General features: G+C 40.8%; 1 protein-coding gene across 1 annotated transcript; it reads left to right on the plus strand.

The window, feature by feature from the left end:
* Positions 1–372: 372 nt before the first annotated feature.
* On the plus strand, positions 373–5,391 carry LOC140559630 (adenosine receptor A1). The gene is made up of 2 exons (XM_072683175.1): positions 373–1,030; positions 4,586–5,391. The coding sequence occupies exons 1-2, from the start codon at positions 666–668 to the stop codon at positions 5,211–5,213; spliced, it is 993 nt and encodes a 330-aa protein (XP_072539276.1). The 5' UTR covers positions 373–665; the 3' UTR covers positions 5,214–5,391.
* The last annotated feature ends 10,533 nt before the right edge of the window (positions 5,392–15,924 follow it).

Here is a 15,924-nt window from a genome sequence, read left to right on the forward strand (position 1 = left end):
AAAATATGTCAAAGTGTGTTTTCTGTGGCTAGCCTGCCCTTATTTACACTTAGAAAATGGTCAACCCTTTGCAAGTAATCCAAAAACCGTGGTCAGGCTGACTCGGACACCATAAAATCTCCTGCTTTAGCTCAGTTCAGTTACAACTACCACAAAAGACTGCATTTTCATTCATTTCCGTTCTGAAATACACAGCAGAGACCACAATTTAGACATTCCTTCTTTTGTAAATGTCTTACCATGAGAGAAAGAGAGGACGGAAGAGAGGCAAGGGTCCCTGAGAGAAGCACTCGTGGGAGGAGAAAAAGAGGAGGATAGTGCTGCAGTGAGCTACTTACCCCTCCCATTCAAACCAGCAAGAAAGACTGCAACACGAGGAGAAGAGAGGGAGGAAGAAGCAGCTTGGCAAACTTCTCTTTATCCTCACATGGCACCCAGACAGTCAGTGTGGGCTGGACCAGCCCATTGAACTACTTCCACTCCTTGAAGCCTGGAGAACCAAGGAGGCCAAGAAAGAAAGAAGTAGAGAGGAAGAGAGAAAGAGAATGGAAACCTTCACCCGGATGTGTGCAAAAGGGGAGATGACAGCCTAGTGGAAGGAGAAGCACTTCTGCTTCACAGTAGGAGAGACCTCGTGCCTCAAGGCACAGGGTTCTGGAGCAAAGATGACGGAGTCACCATCCTCTCCAGGGATAGAGCCCTGGGAGCATGTGGACATGGTGTACATCTCCATCGAGACCACCATTGCCCTGGCTTCAGTGATGGGGAATGTGCTTGTTATTCTGGTGGTCAGCCTTAACCGGGCTCTCAGGGATCCTACCTTCTGTTTCATCGTGTCTTTGGCACTGGCCGACATCACTGTGGGCGCCCTCGTCATCCCGCTGGCCGTGGTCATCAGCCTGGGGTTGAAGACACCATTCTACACCTGCCTCTTCCTGTCATGTCTGCTCGTCATGATCACCCAGAGTTCCATACTGTCTCTGTTGGCCATCGCCATTGACCGCTACCTGCGCATCAAGATTCCCACTAGGTGAGTGTTGCAAAAGCTCTTACACTTGTCACAATTACGTCTACGCAAGTAACCTGCTGCTGCTTTACCTCTTAGAAGGAATGGATGGATTCCTTATGACAGAATTGAATTAAACCATCCATGTGAATGAGTGAGATGCCTCCTGGCTTTTGCTGACTCCTGGACATTAGCTTCCCAGAAGGCTGTGTACATGCCATGGCAGTAAGTCATCAGATGATTTGTTGATAAGATGCAGTAAAAGAGAATTGTGAACCAGCCTCCCCCAGCATGTTTATATGAGGGCATTCCAGCAGGATATTTATGACCTCCATGTGGACTCAGTATGGGATCAGTATGAGTGTATCAGTGGTACCTTCACCAGGTTTCTGCCCGGGATTACTGGAGAACAGTACATTTCTGTCCAGCGTGATGCAAATCAAGAGGCTGGATATGCAAGGCTTTTAACTAAATTAAATTGCTCCTGTCTGTCAGGAGGAACGATGCTTGCTGCTGTTTGCATTTTGGCAGGCATTCTAACCAATGCATTTGTTTGTTGTGTCACAGAAGAGCAAGGCATTTTCCAACAGAAGAGACACAAAGGCAAGGGAAGGAAGGGTGGACTTGTTTTGTATATGTGCCAGCTTTCAAGATTCATGTAAAAGAAGTATATGGCATTAGAATCAAATATCTAAAATATCAAAAAGCAATATTTTATGGGCTGCCAACGCAGCTTATGGACTATATATAGCTTATGGACTGTACTGTATCTACTATCTAATGTAAGTGTAAACTGAGAAGAATGGTATATCAGAATATCTGCAATGAGGTGAATATCCTGCTCTGAATATTAAGATAAAAGCATTCAGGCAGGATGCCAGAGGGATATTTTGTGTGTATGTTAAAATACAACAAAATAAAATGTTTAAAAATTAGAAATATATTATAATATATGAACATACAATGAATTAAGTATAATAAACAAAATATCAAATCAAATCAAATATAATAAATGTAAAAGAAATATAGAACAGTCAAAGAAATATGTGATATGTGGAGTAAAGGTAACTAAAACATTGGTTAGATTAACGCTGGATTACAGGTAAGTAGGGGACAGCAAGGCACAACTACGCTGTGGAGTAAAATGTAAAATGTGTGATTGGCACTTGTTTGGACACAAACACAGGGATAATGACAAATTACCACTGAAAATTCTGTTGAGTCAACAGTTATGCTTATTCTGGATCTGGAAAACTGGCTTTTTATGTAGTTAAACAGTTTCAAGCACCCTCAAAAAAATGCTGTTTGTGACTTTTGACAGATAAATCATATAATTTTCACGGTCACAGAATTTTAGACTGATGCTATTGTATTCACCCAAGTGTCTGTAACCTAGCATCATTTCAAAGCACATACATAACTCACAGTAAGAGCTCGCCAGAATGAAGTACAGCCTCCACACAGGAGGATTAGCTTTAACATGCTGCTGCCATAATGCTTTCTACAGAGTGAGCAGTCCAGAAATGTATTTATGGCAAAAGCATTCATAATGTTGTTAAAGCATTCATAATCAAGTTAAGTAAAAGCACTTTAATGTCTATTCTCAAGAGAGTTAGGTAATGGTATATGGTGGAACCTGGCTGTTGTACCATATTCTGGTACAGTTGCCTTGATTCCAAAAGGTACAAATATGCTCATATTCCCCTCTAGAGTAAATGCACACTGTATAACACTGTCAAAAGAAGAAGTACCTTGAAGAACATTTGTATGTTATTCAATTTTAAATTGTGGAGGAACCTTCAAGAAAGGGTTTTTTAGAAGAAAAGGTTCCTTAAAGGTTCCTTAAAGCATCTTAAAAAATTCCTAAAAGTTATGCTCTAAAAGTTCCTCAAGGAACAGTGACACATTCCCAGGTAACATTCCCATGTGGAGCATGTATGGGTAGACCAACTGAGAACCACATATGGATGCCCACCAAATTCAGTGATAGGACCAAGAAGGGTTAAACATGGGCCCCATCTGGGTTGTACACGCATGGAGCCTAAGGTTTAAGGTAGGCTATAACAATTGGGTTAATCCCAGTAACAACGCATCTACGCATGTTCCTAAATTCAGCCATGTCTCTCCACTGCTGCGTTCTCTTCACTGGCTTCCTGTAGCTGCTTCCCGCATCAGATTCAAAACCCTGATGCTGACCTACAAAGCCAAGACTGGACCAGCCAGCCCCTCCGTACTTCATTGCAATGGTCAAAAGCAGATCTGCACCAAGAGCCCTTCCAGCTTCAAGTACGGCTCGGCTCGACCCGCCATCCCTCAAAATCCACGGAAGACGAGCGTCCAGACTTTTTTCTGTCCTGGCACCAAAGTGGTCAAATGAGCTTCCCCTAGGAGTCCAACGCTCGCTGACCTCAAACCCAGACTGAAGACCCTTCTCTTCTGAGAGCACTTGGGCGAATAGCAGAGTACTAAGGTCACCTTATTGACTTGTGTTTAGTAATGTCTAAAGCTTAGAGGTATCTTTGAATTATTAGTCTATTTAAACTAGCTGAGGTTTTTCTTGGGTAAATAGCAAAGCATTTTTATGAGTCGCTCTGGAGAAGAACATCTGCTAAATGCCTTAAATGTAAATGTAAATGTACACATCACTCAGAGCCCATGCTCACCTGGAACCTACATAGCCCACGTTCTACCCGTGTGAGCCTCACATGAGCATGAACATGGTTTAAAACTCACTAAAGAGACACAACTGGACCTTGATGATGTTGTACTTTTAAGGATACACTGATATTGTTTGAACTTTGGGGGGCTGCAACATGCCCATACAGAACCCTCCTGTTTTTTATGACATTTGTCCTTTCACTCTGTGGACAAAAATACATTTGCCACAGCCTCCTGTAATGGATATATTTATTATTATATTATATTGTTATCTGCGGCAACGAGGTTCTTCCGTGGATTTTGAGGGATGGTGGGTCGAGCCGAGCCGAACTTAAAGCTTGAAGGGCTCTTGGTCATCAAGGCCATCAAGTTTACAGCTCTGCTCTTATAATAATGGATCCCAATGTCCCACTGTAAACTGAACAAATCCCAAACAAGAAAACACTGGTGAATGTCAGAAACTTCGTGAAAATTGAGTAACTGGGTTTTAAGAAGAAATTTCTTTTTAAGAACGATTGATAAATGAGGGCCATTCAGCTTGTTATTTATTCATTTGTTGGAATAAGCCTTTCTGCATTAAGGGCTTAATCATTCAAATTGAAATGGATCCTAATAGAACCAGTAACTGCATAAGAACCATTTCTTTAGGAGTGTAGAATTGTATTGAATTATTGTGTTGTGTACATTTCAAGGATTTGCCAGACTAAGTGACAGTTACCATCCCTTCAACCCATTTAATAAACCCTGTCTATGGGGTAACATCTGTGCTCACATCAGTTATAATTTAATACAAATGGAAAAACTTGTAGCTGACATGTGGAGGTTGCTTTTACAAAATATGAATGACCAAAAAAACACTGTTAGCTTTTGCCCTGATCTCCCTGATCAGTGTTCAACCTTGTTTCTGGGTTGTGTTGGCAGGTATAGCATCATTGTGACACAGCGGCGTGCATGGATAGCAGTAGCCCTATGCTGGCTGCTCTCTGCCCTTACCGGATTGGTTCCGATGTTCGGCTGGCACCAGGACCTGAACGGCAACAGCACTTCACCCATCCAGTGCAAGTTCACCTCAGTCATACGTATGGACTACATGGTGTACTTCAACTTCTTTGGCTTGGTGGTGGTCCCCCTCACCATCATGACCGGGTTGTACATCGAGATATTCCGGGTCATTCGGCGGCAGCTGAACCGCCGCGCCGAGGCTTCCAGCGACTCCAGTAAATACTACCACAAAGAGCTGAAGTTAGCCAAGTCGTTAGCGCTGGTGCTCTTTCTGTTCGCCCTCTGCTGGCTGCCACTCCACATTATGAACTGTATCACATACTTTTGCCCCACGTGTGAGTTGCCAAAGAGTGCCATATACGTGGGAATCTTCATGTCACATGTCAACTCGGCCCTCAATCCGCTGGTGTATGCATTCCGGATCCAGCGCTTCAGGGCCACGTTGGTCCAGATTGCCCATCGCTGTGTGCTCTGTAGACCTCATGACCCCAGTCCATGCCCATCTGGGCCTCCGCCTATCACTGAGAAAACCCAAGGCAACCTGTAGCAACACCAGCTAATGTGAAGTATTTGCTCCAGTGGACAAATTTACAGTTCACAGAGTTGGACTGTGGACACATGCAGTGCCAAAGACTTCAAATGCTTTAATTTAAACGTAAGTTGTTAAAAAAAATTAAAAAGGTAAGACAATTAGATGTTCTGTGCTATAGCAAACTGAATGCAATCTCATGCCTTAACTGAAATGTCCATATTAAAATGAATCTTGGAAAAAAAGAAAAAAAAAAGACGTGGAATAGTGTCCAGAGCTCAATGCTGAGCCCCTTTCAGTACTACTAACCTGCTGCTTTTCTGATACTTTGCAGGCTATGATGTTATTTAGAAGTGTTTCCAAAAAGCCAGCGATAGAAAGCCATCATGAGGAGTAAAAGGAGGAAGAGAAGACCTAGATTTGATGCACTAAATTGGGAATTTAGGTCATGTCTTGTTTTTCTTTGAAGACAGCCTTACCAGTGGTTAACAGTGGCAGAGACACAGGCCCATATAATGGAAAATGAACCTTTTTTTTTTAAAGGTTTAAAGTGGTAGGTAAATGTGGTTAGGGTTTCCAAAACCGCCCCTCCCTGGTCTGTACAGACAACTAAGCTGCAAAACAGCCTGCTCTGAATTCACTGAACTGTTTTCTCTTATTGTAATGCCATTAAAACCAGTGCATTTAAACATGTCCTTTAGCTCCGCCCCCTCACACTGAAGTTATAAGGGCTGTTTCCAGCATAGCAGGAAAGGCAATCCAATCAGATACTGTTTACAGTATTGATGCGGTCACGCAAAAGCCTTGTATCCCCAAAATAGCAACTTTACAGGAGCAGTTCTTAACTTCTTAGCTTCTTAACTTTCAATGGAGGTCAATGTAAAAACATTTTAGCCCAAGCCATTTTGGGGCATTCTTATTGGTCCATTTATCAGGAAATTTTGACTTAATGAAAAAAAAACAAATGCCAGAACTGAAAAACAGCAACTATATATTAATCTATATATTAACTATATATAAGATACAGTAGCAAAACCAGTAAGAGATGTTGGGAAATGGTCATTTAACTGGATAAATGCAATGGAATTTTTGATACATAAACAAGAACGATGTACAAGAATGATGTAATTGAAGATCTCCCCGAAGCTAATTAACTTGCTGCCAACACAGTTTTACTGGACCCTGGTGCGTTCAGTGATTTCTGCCTTATGACTCTGAGAGTCGATTTCTTGGACATAGTCTTGGGCTAACTTTGAATGCTGGACCTAGGTCTGAGAAATGAGTTCTGAAACTTCCGGCAGTGTAGTTCAGACTCTTCGGATTACAGGTGACAAAACACAATACAGAACTGTCCCAGTTCTTATGATCACCTAATCTAAAAGAACCGACTCACTCAAAGCAATGAGGTTCTATAAAAGCAATAAAGGGTTCTTTGACTCATAACAGTGAAACAGCAAAAAGGTGTTCCTCCAGGACCACAATACAGCATACAACAACACTACAGTTCTGTATTTGGTGCTGCATAGAGCCATTTTAAAAAGGTTCTATGAAGAACTGTCTATAATCCAAAGAACGCTTGAACCAGGCAAAGAACCATTTAAGCATCCAAATGGTTCTCTTGGAACTCTTGCCTTTACTACAGTACATTTGAAGAACCGCCTAATGTAAGAGTGTATAGAATCATTTTAATCAGACAGTTCATTCATTCAAACGGTTCTTTGACTCGTCATGTTTCCATACAGAATCTTTGTCTGTATTGAAGAACTCCCTGTGTACAGAACCATTTTAATCAGTCAAAAAACTATTTATTCATTCAAATGGATTTTTGAGTTGCTGAAGAACCCCTGGAGAACCCCCTTATTAAGCATACAGAACCATTTTAATCAGACAAAGAACAAATTATTATTAAGGGACTCATACCGGCAGTGAAACAGCTAACTTTGTTCTTCCAGGACCACAGTACATCATACACCACACTACAGTTCTGTATTGTTGCTGCAAAGAGCCATTTTAACAGTTCTATAAAGAACTATCTACAATCCAAAGAATGCTTAACCCAGATAAAGAAACATTTAAGCATCCAAATGGTTCTTTGAGCTGTTCTGCTTCAAAATAGAACTCTTTCCTTTACTACAGAACACTTGAAGAACCCCTGTAAAAGAATGTGTAGATTAATTTATTTATACCAAGATGACTTTATTTATTCAAATGGTTGTTTGAGGTGTCATGGTTCTGTATAGAGCCACTGTGTTTATGGGTGAACCAATAGAGAACCCCCTTTTTAAGAGTGTATAGAACCATTTTAATCAGACAAAGATCAATTTATTTATTCAAATGGTTGTTTGTGGTGACATGGTTCTATATAGAGCCACTGTGTTTACCGGAGAACCCATGCATTAGGCCTTTTCTAAGGATGTAGAGAAGGACAGTTTACCAGACCAAGAATGGCTTAATCCTCATTTAAATGGCTATTTAAGTTGTTATGGTTCTATACAGAACAACTGTGTGTTTCCTAAAAAACTCTGAAGAACCCACTTTTTTATAAGGACATAGGGCAGTGGTGGCTCAGTGGTTAGAGCTCCAGGCTATTGACGACAGGGTTGTGGGTTTGATACCCAAGCTCAGCAATCAGATTCAGAATTTCTTTATTTCGCCAAGTGTGTTACACATACAAGGAATTTTACTTGGTGTGAGCAACACAAGTATGACATGTAACAAACAAACAAACCGTTACAGTTACACTGAGAAAGAAAAATACACTAAACGATAAATAGAATGAAGAATAATCATTTTAAAAAGTAATAAAAGTAATGAAAAGCTGAAAAATCACCTTTTAGGCACAGATATAATTATATAAACATTTACAGAAAATTAACATCTGTACAGCTGTGCAATAATCCTATTGCAATCTGCTGCTGTTAGGCCCTTGAGTAAGGCCCTTCACCCTCTCTGCTCCCCAGGTGCTGGAGTTGGCTGCCCACCGCTCTGGGTGTGTGTGTGTGTGTGCTCACTGCCCCTAGTTCACTAGTGTGTGTGTGTGTGTGAGTTCACTACCACAGATGGGTTGAATGCGAAGGACACAGTTACAGATACTTTTACCTTTTTATAGAAAATTTGTTCGAGGTTCAATTAGATTCTTTGCTTTTTTAATTTGAAACAATTAAAACAAAATATAAATAAACCTCCAAATGTATTGACTTCCCAACTATAACACTTTAGAAGCTTTAACTGTAGACTCCTGAAAACCCTCAATGTAAATGGTTGCCTTATCTTTTTAGCAGCTGGAACAGTTTTGCAAGTTAACGCAAATATTCTTGTTTATTATGATGACCGTTTCCGTTATAATGTCACAGCAATGGAGAACCTGACACATGCCAAAGTCCAACCAAAGACATAATTAACACAAAGAAGTGCCAAAAGGAATGTTTTGTATGTGCTGTAAGTGCAGCTCCATTTCTGGCCTTGTCTTTAGACTAGATCCTAGAAGCTGCAGGTGTTGAACACTAAATCTCTGTGTGTATACTACAGCAGGAAACCACTGACCACAACTAGGTCATTTTAGACTTTATATGTAGATCACTGAAGTAGTGTTGTTATTCTGTAGTCAGTGTCACAGTGTCTAAGCTGGAGGCCTTTCTCTACAACAGAAATGAATGGGATTTTGGGTTATCCCGGTAGTAAACGTGATGTTTGTCCTGTGTACGTTGTTTTTTCTCCTGAATGACATTCTGGATTCTCTGAATTGTGAGGACAATAATGAGTGAAAGTATGACGACTGCTACATCCATGCGACCATACATCCATACAAGTGGATCCATACATCCATACATCCATACAAGTAAGCTAATGCTCCAGTTATCATTAAACTAAACTATTTAACTATTCAACTTTACAACTTTTATGCAACACCAGCTGCTCTGACTGTACTCTACTGCTGCCAAAGCAACTTAACGGACCTCATATCACAAAGCTTTCTGGGTTGGTGTGGTCAGGTCAGTCAGTGTGCAGCAGTTTCACACCATGTCCTAAACTGGGGTATCCCAATTTTGTTTTTCAGAAAAGAGGACACTGCGGGCACACAGTTGTGGCTGAGGGGGCTTCAGGTTGGAGGACAATGGCAGTGTTTATGTGTGTAAGGCTGGGAGGGTGTAAGGGTGGTCCTTTTTAAATGCATCAAATGATGAACATGAATACATAAAAATGTCTCATTTACCAACACTAATAATTAGCCCTAGTGGCCTGTATGACCAAATCAGCTCCTTTTAATTTAAGTCATGATTCTCAGAAGTAAAATTAATAAAACGCAAAATAATAATATATTAATAAAGCCATCAAAAAATCTGCTATTTCACAGGATTCTGTTTAGTCTTCCTGGTGTTTTCGATGATTATTGATATGAAATATAAAAATTGATTTTCACCTTTTAGAATATTGTTCTACTTGGTTCCACTGTGATGAAACCACAGGATTGTTTTTAATCTAGAACTTATTTGTTTTTATTTAAATTTGTATTTAGGCTTTTTTAGGTTGTGGTCAATCGCCCTGTGCTCTTGTTAAACAGTCTCTCTCTCTCTATAAAAAGGCAACTTGACCAACAGCAAGTACATGTTGAGAAAGTGGGGCTTAAAGACACGTGTTTAAAGCTGTAAGCAGTTTAGAAATTTAGAAAGAGAGGACGTATGATCACAGTGTTGCAAAGTCTTGAGGATCCTGACAAGAAACTGTTCAATATGTACAAAACCTACAAGACGCTCAGAGCTAACAGCTACATACATCAGCTAGATCTACTGAGTGTGGTTTAACTGGTGTAACGCAGCAGTTGTTAAAGTGGAACATGAGCTCAATGCACCTTTTCAAAAATCGAGGGGGGGGGGATTGGCAAAAACACACTGGGCCCTTTTTATGTGATGCTTTGGCAAGTCATCAACCGCGCACTACACAGCCTGATGTAGGGCGTGTCAGTGTGTCTTTGTTAACATAACGAGAGGAAAAGTACAAAACTTGCATGGCTCGAAACGAGCAAAAGGCATGTCCTAAGTCTTTTAATGAATCATGGGTGTGTTGTGGGCATAACGTGCAGTAAGAAACCAATCAGCGTGTCGCTCGTCGTTCCCTTTAAGAGCCTCTAGAATAATGTTATTTTACTTTGTTTCTGTTTATTGTTGGTGTAAAAGTTTGCATAGCTGCCAACTGGCACTGGCTATGGGTTTGTGCACTGCTGTGTGTCCATGTGTGGGTAACAAGCAGGGGTTGTACGTGTACACGCCTGTGTTGACAATTCACTGCTGTTGCCAAGATATACGCCACATGCCAAGATATACGCCAATACACCAGAAATTTACCTGAACACCCCTCATTTCGATGCCACCACACCCATGGGTGTAGATATATTCACAAGCACCGTCACTATTTAAACAACGCAGGCGTAGGGAGTGAAAATAGACTGTTGGCGTTGGGTGTAAGATAGGGCCCACTGTATTGCGGCTGGTGCTGACAGCTTCACTTACTATAATGGGAGTGTAACCTCTGGTCTCAGTGGTTGTGGCTAGCATTGCTAGCTCTGCAAAGTAGGACTGAGGTATCACTAGAAATCCCAGGATGTCCTTATGACAGTACAAGATCATTCAGATAGATGGTAAATATCCTAAATGGTGCATTATGTATAGGTCTCAGGCTCATGTCTCACACAGTGGACAAAAAAACTAAATTCCTGGGTGTTTCCTGGGTGTAGGAGGATATAATAAAATGTTAGCATTTAGTATTTCTGTCTGTGAAGGAATCCAGAATTCAGAGATTCCAGTAGCATTTGGGGGAAATGTGTGCACTGGATGAAACATCAAGGACTACTTTTGTCTACCACAGGGCATAAAAGGCGCAGTGATGGCTCAGCAGTTTTGGGTCCAATACCTGGGCTTGGCAAGCTGCCACTGTTGAGCCCTTGAGCAAGGCCCTTCCCCCTGCTTCCCTGCTCCCTGCACCACAGCAATGGCTGCCCACTGCTCCGGGCATGTGTGCTCACTGTCTCACATGGTTTGATCACTAGTGTGTATGTGTGTGTGTTCACTGCACATATGGGTTAAAGGCAGATGACAAATCCCATCTGTGTCCAACACTAATGATGAATATGGTTGTCTTGTCTTAGGGGTAATTTTTAAGAAAAGGTGTAAAGGTGTACGTATTTGTCACTGTACAGCAAAATGTGTCCTGCACATTGAACCCATCTGTGGTAGTGAACACACACACACACACACACAAGTGAACTAGGGGCAGCCAAGCCAACTCCAGCGCCCGGGGAGCAGAGAGGGTAAACAGCCTTGCGCAAGGGCCCAACAGTGGCAGCTTACCAAGCCCGGGAATCGAACCCACAACCCTATTATCGATAGCCCGTCACTCTAACCGCTGAGCCACCACTGCCACCACATCACATGGAGTTCCTAATATGGGCAGAAGGTGAGTGGTCTGTTGTCCAGTCTAGGGTTGGGCTGTACAGAATGGTGTGTGGTTAAAATGTTAATCAAATGTGGTGTAAAAAAAAACAAACAACATTAAAACCAGGATGTAGATATGAATCCTAACAGTGAAACCACATTTTCCTAGAGACTTTATTTTTATTACAATCATTTGCATTTGGTATTGAGTTCTCTGGTTGATTCCGCTGATAATAGACCACAGTGGTTTGCTTGGTTCGGGACCACAGGACTAAACTAAATATTACCACAGGATGATAATTCTTGCGAGGTGAAACGAACCAGACAAGTCTCTGGATGTTTATAATACATCATAAAAAACAATCAATGGATGCACTGATAATTTACTACATGTAGGACAGCGCTGCAGCAGGAGTAAGAGACTATAATATGCATGAATGGCTTCACCTTCAATCTCTCCAAGTATCGATTTGAAATTGTGCTCTGTATTCGGATTCAGAGCTCATCTGTATAAAGAAGAGGGCATCCTCAAGGCTAAGGCATTACAAACCAACAACAAACAGCTGTGACTGGAATTGATGTCAGTGTTACACGCAACACTGCAGTTTGGTTTACAGCTGATGTGTGATGTACTGAAGTCTGAAAGTCTGTGCAGTGTTTCAGTGTTTGGGTAAATTCTAATGTGGGGTAAAATGCAACATGGAGAACATGCTTTTGGTCATCTTCTTCTCCCTCCATAGCTACTAGTGCTACCAGTGGGCATCTAGACATTTTTTATTTTTTAGTACCTACAAGAAAATCTTTCTGAAACTGTTCTGATGTCACACCAACATACAATACAATAAAGCATGAGACACTGTGGGTCACTTTGTGGACATTATTCCTGTTTGTCGTACATATTCAACATATCGCTGCTGTCCAATGAAACCCATGTATCTCCATTTTTGTCCGTTTTTAGTTTTCTCCATGGTTTGGACCCTGTAGCAACACCCTTCTGAACACTGTGTAGATCTGGATGACTGGGCTAATAGAAATGCTCTAAATGACCATTCAGAGCATTTTTGCCTTCTCCTGTAAAGTCACTATTTTGGAGATACATGGTTTTTATATTGACGTTATATTGACATTGAGTCTGAGATTACTGAGTGATTACTGAGTTTTGTGTAGCGATCACAGATTTCACTCCTATGTTTATCTGAATCTCTTGTCTTGGTGGCTGTAATAAACCATTATCCCACTTCTGTGTTCATTAATGCGGAAGCGTGAATAGCAGCATTAATCAGCTTCCAGCCATGTTGTAATCAATGGCTGAGGCTGCTGCCTTTACCTAGCTAAATACCCCTCCAACTCAACTCCAGCAGAGTCATTTTTAAAGAGGCAACCAATTAAACCATAGTTCATCTGAACCTGAGTGAACGCAGGGCTGAACAGGGGACGGTTGCTTATATTTGTGATTAAAAATGCTAAACTCAAAAATCTACATTAATCCATTCAAACGGTTTCAGCACGGTTTGGTTAAAACTCTTGAGAAATAGACCCCTGAGCGCCGCGTCACACCCCTTGAAACCCCTTGAAAAGACTAAGGCCTGCTGTTGGCCCGAAAGTGTGTTTATAAACTTCTATGACAAAAAAATCTATCTATCTTGTACAGAATGGTAATAAGGGGTAATAAGCCTTGGAGTGTCATGGAGTTCATGTAGAAATACGAGGCTGTGTCTCTTTGCTAGTTGTTGTTTTCAGGGTGCTTGCTAATGTCACTAATGTCACTAATGTTGCAAATGTTTACATGGACTGAGTGAGAGGAGTTAAACCTGCCAATTTTTTTTACTCCTAGACCCATGACCCGTGCTACCATAAATATCAAATATTTAAATAAACACTTAACATTAAATAACACAAAGTATAGAAACTGCATTATGCTGGTTTTTGGATGGAGTTTAAGTGTTTGTATAAATAAGACAAGGTCCCTGACACTCCTCACAGGTGTATTCTTGGCGGATCTGACTCCGCCGTCTGAACGCCGCTGCTTTCCACACTGAGCTCTGCGCAGCTGTGATACTAATGATGCACTTCGACCAAGGAAATCTAGGTTTTCGTCTGTGATGGAGGGACTTCCAGACGTGTTAGCTGTCCTCCTGTTGGCTGTGCTGAAGCCCAATGGAGATTTTTGAGGGAGGTGCAGGCGGGGGTTCGATCATGCTACAGTTCAGTGACTGTGATAAAGGTCTGTAGAGCACCCTTTTGAAGAAGATATGCAACTGACAGTGAGAGCTAGCACAGCCTCCACACAGGGGGTTAGTCTAACTCAGTGTTACAGCTTTACACAATCCCATTCAAAACTATGGGAGAAGCAATATCAGGATATATCAGGTCAGAGAGAATTACTGTGGTGTCATTTCAAAGCATTTTGGTCAATATTGTCTCTGACCAGCTCAGAGAACCCGAACTGAAAGCTGTTTAATTCAGCTGCAGACGATTAAGAGCTAGAATATGACTGATTGGGTTTATTTCAATCTGAAAAATATGCTAACGCAATCTGTAAATCGCTTTTTACTCCTGTGAAAAAAATATAATGTGACTTTGAGTAGCAGAGTTCATTTTCTGAGCTGATAGATCTACTAATTCAGTTCCATTAATCTTCTTATAGCAATATTGCTCTGGCTCTTGCATTGGCATTAAAAGGGCACCATGCTTCAGTCCACAGCTCTATTAGACTGATTACTTAACCAGTGAGGAAAGGTCTTGGATTTGCTGCTTTACTGTGTTCAAATGCTTATGAAACAAAACACTTCAAATAATATCAATTACCTTTATCCATTTTTATTCAAATGAACACGGTGACCTCAGTGACCCATCTTTGGTTCACACTCATGCTGGCAGTAAACTGGATGAGCGTTTTTACAAAGTCCTCCTAGAAATAAATAAAATCTCCACTTGTGGAATTTGTCTGATGCTCTTATCCAGACTGACTTACACTTGAATCATGGTGTGCAGGTTGGAGAATGTAGAGTTAGGAGGCTTGACCAAGGACTCTTATTGGTGTAGTGTGGTGTGCTTGCCTGGCCAGGGACTCAAACCGCCGCTGCCACTGAGAGCGTGGTGTTACCTACTACACTACACCCCCCGCTAAACCAGCATGGTATATTTACATACCAAAAACCTAGTCTAACTATAAAACTACAGAAAGATACTAAGATCTAATATCAACACATTAGACAAACCAATGTTTTTTTTTTAGAATTGGGATGGGAGACCTCTTTAGTATTATTATTTATTTATTTATTTTAAATTGGTAGTTTTCTGCGTTTGTATATTTTTGTAGTGTTGTCTGAGTAGCATCATATAATCTATAGTAATTTCTGAAATTTACTGTAAAATTATTTATTAATTATTTTTATATAACTAATAATAATAATTAACATTTATTTTTATATAATTTTTAATTAATTTACTCACAATAATCCTCCAGAGATTATTGATTAATGGTCATGTGACTGTATTGAGAAAATGCTCCACTGTTTTATGATCTTGGCCTAGAGCCGGATGAATTACACAAATTACGTGACCGCTTAGGGCCCCAACGTCACCAGGGGGCCCGCAGGACCACCAAGATATCATAAAAATATAAAAACATAAAAATCTACATTTTAAAAATAACATTGAATAATAAAACTAAATGGTTTTACACAGGTGAAAGTGATTTTTATATTAATCTATTTTATAGTTGCCACACGAATACTAGGTTAATCAATTCCTGCTGTTGGCCTGATGCCACTATTGGGCAAATGCAGATATGCGCCGATTGAATGGTCTGATGATAAAGGCCCGGGCGTTTCAGCGAATCGGAATGGGGGGGCCCCAAATGAAAATCTGCTTAGGACCCTATAAAGGCTTATTAATCGTACAATGTAGGAAGCTGTGAGAGTGCGAAACTACACACTGGTTCATAGGAATTAAAAGATTAAATTGTAAGAGCAGTGTTTTGACCAGTGTAATAACAAATGTTAGCTAAGACCATAAAATACATTGGGGCCTCCTTTACAATGCAGTCCCCCATGAGTATTGATATTCACTGGCCACAGCATGTATTTTTCACCATACTGTTCGAAAGGGCATTGGCCAATATTGAACATAATGTGCTTTACTGCAGATTTACTGTGATAAATAGCTCATCAATAGCTAATATTTCTAACTAATGCTGAATCTGAAGTGAGTGGACGGACGTAGATGTCAGCGACTCTTTCTGGCTGGGGACCTCTAGTGGACTGGATTTGCGTTGAGTTAATAAAAGTCTTGTTGGG

Source organism: Salminus brasiliensis, chromosome 7 (genome assembly GCF_030463535.1).
Source record: "Salminus brasiliensis chromosome 7, fSalBra1.hap2, whole genome shotgun sequence".
In the NCBI taxonomy this organism is placed as follows: Eukaryota; Metazoa; Chordata; class Actinopteri; order Characiformes; family Bryconidae; genus Salminus; species Salminus brasiliensis.

Excerpts from the sequence above, each read along its gene's own strand:
- LOC140559630 (XM_072683175.1), top strand. The coding sequence starts at position 666 with ATGACGGAGTCACCATCCTCTCCAGGGATAGAGCCCTGGGAGCATGTG. Across the intron at positions 1,031-4,585 it reads CGCATCAAGATTCCCACTAG|GTATAGCATCATTGTGACAC; the intron begins GTGAGTGTTGCA and ends TTGTGTTGGCAG.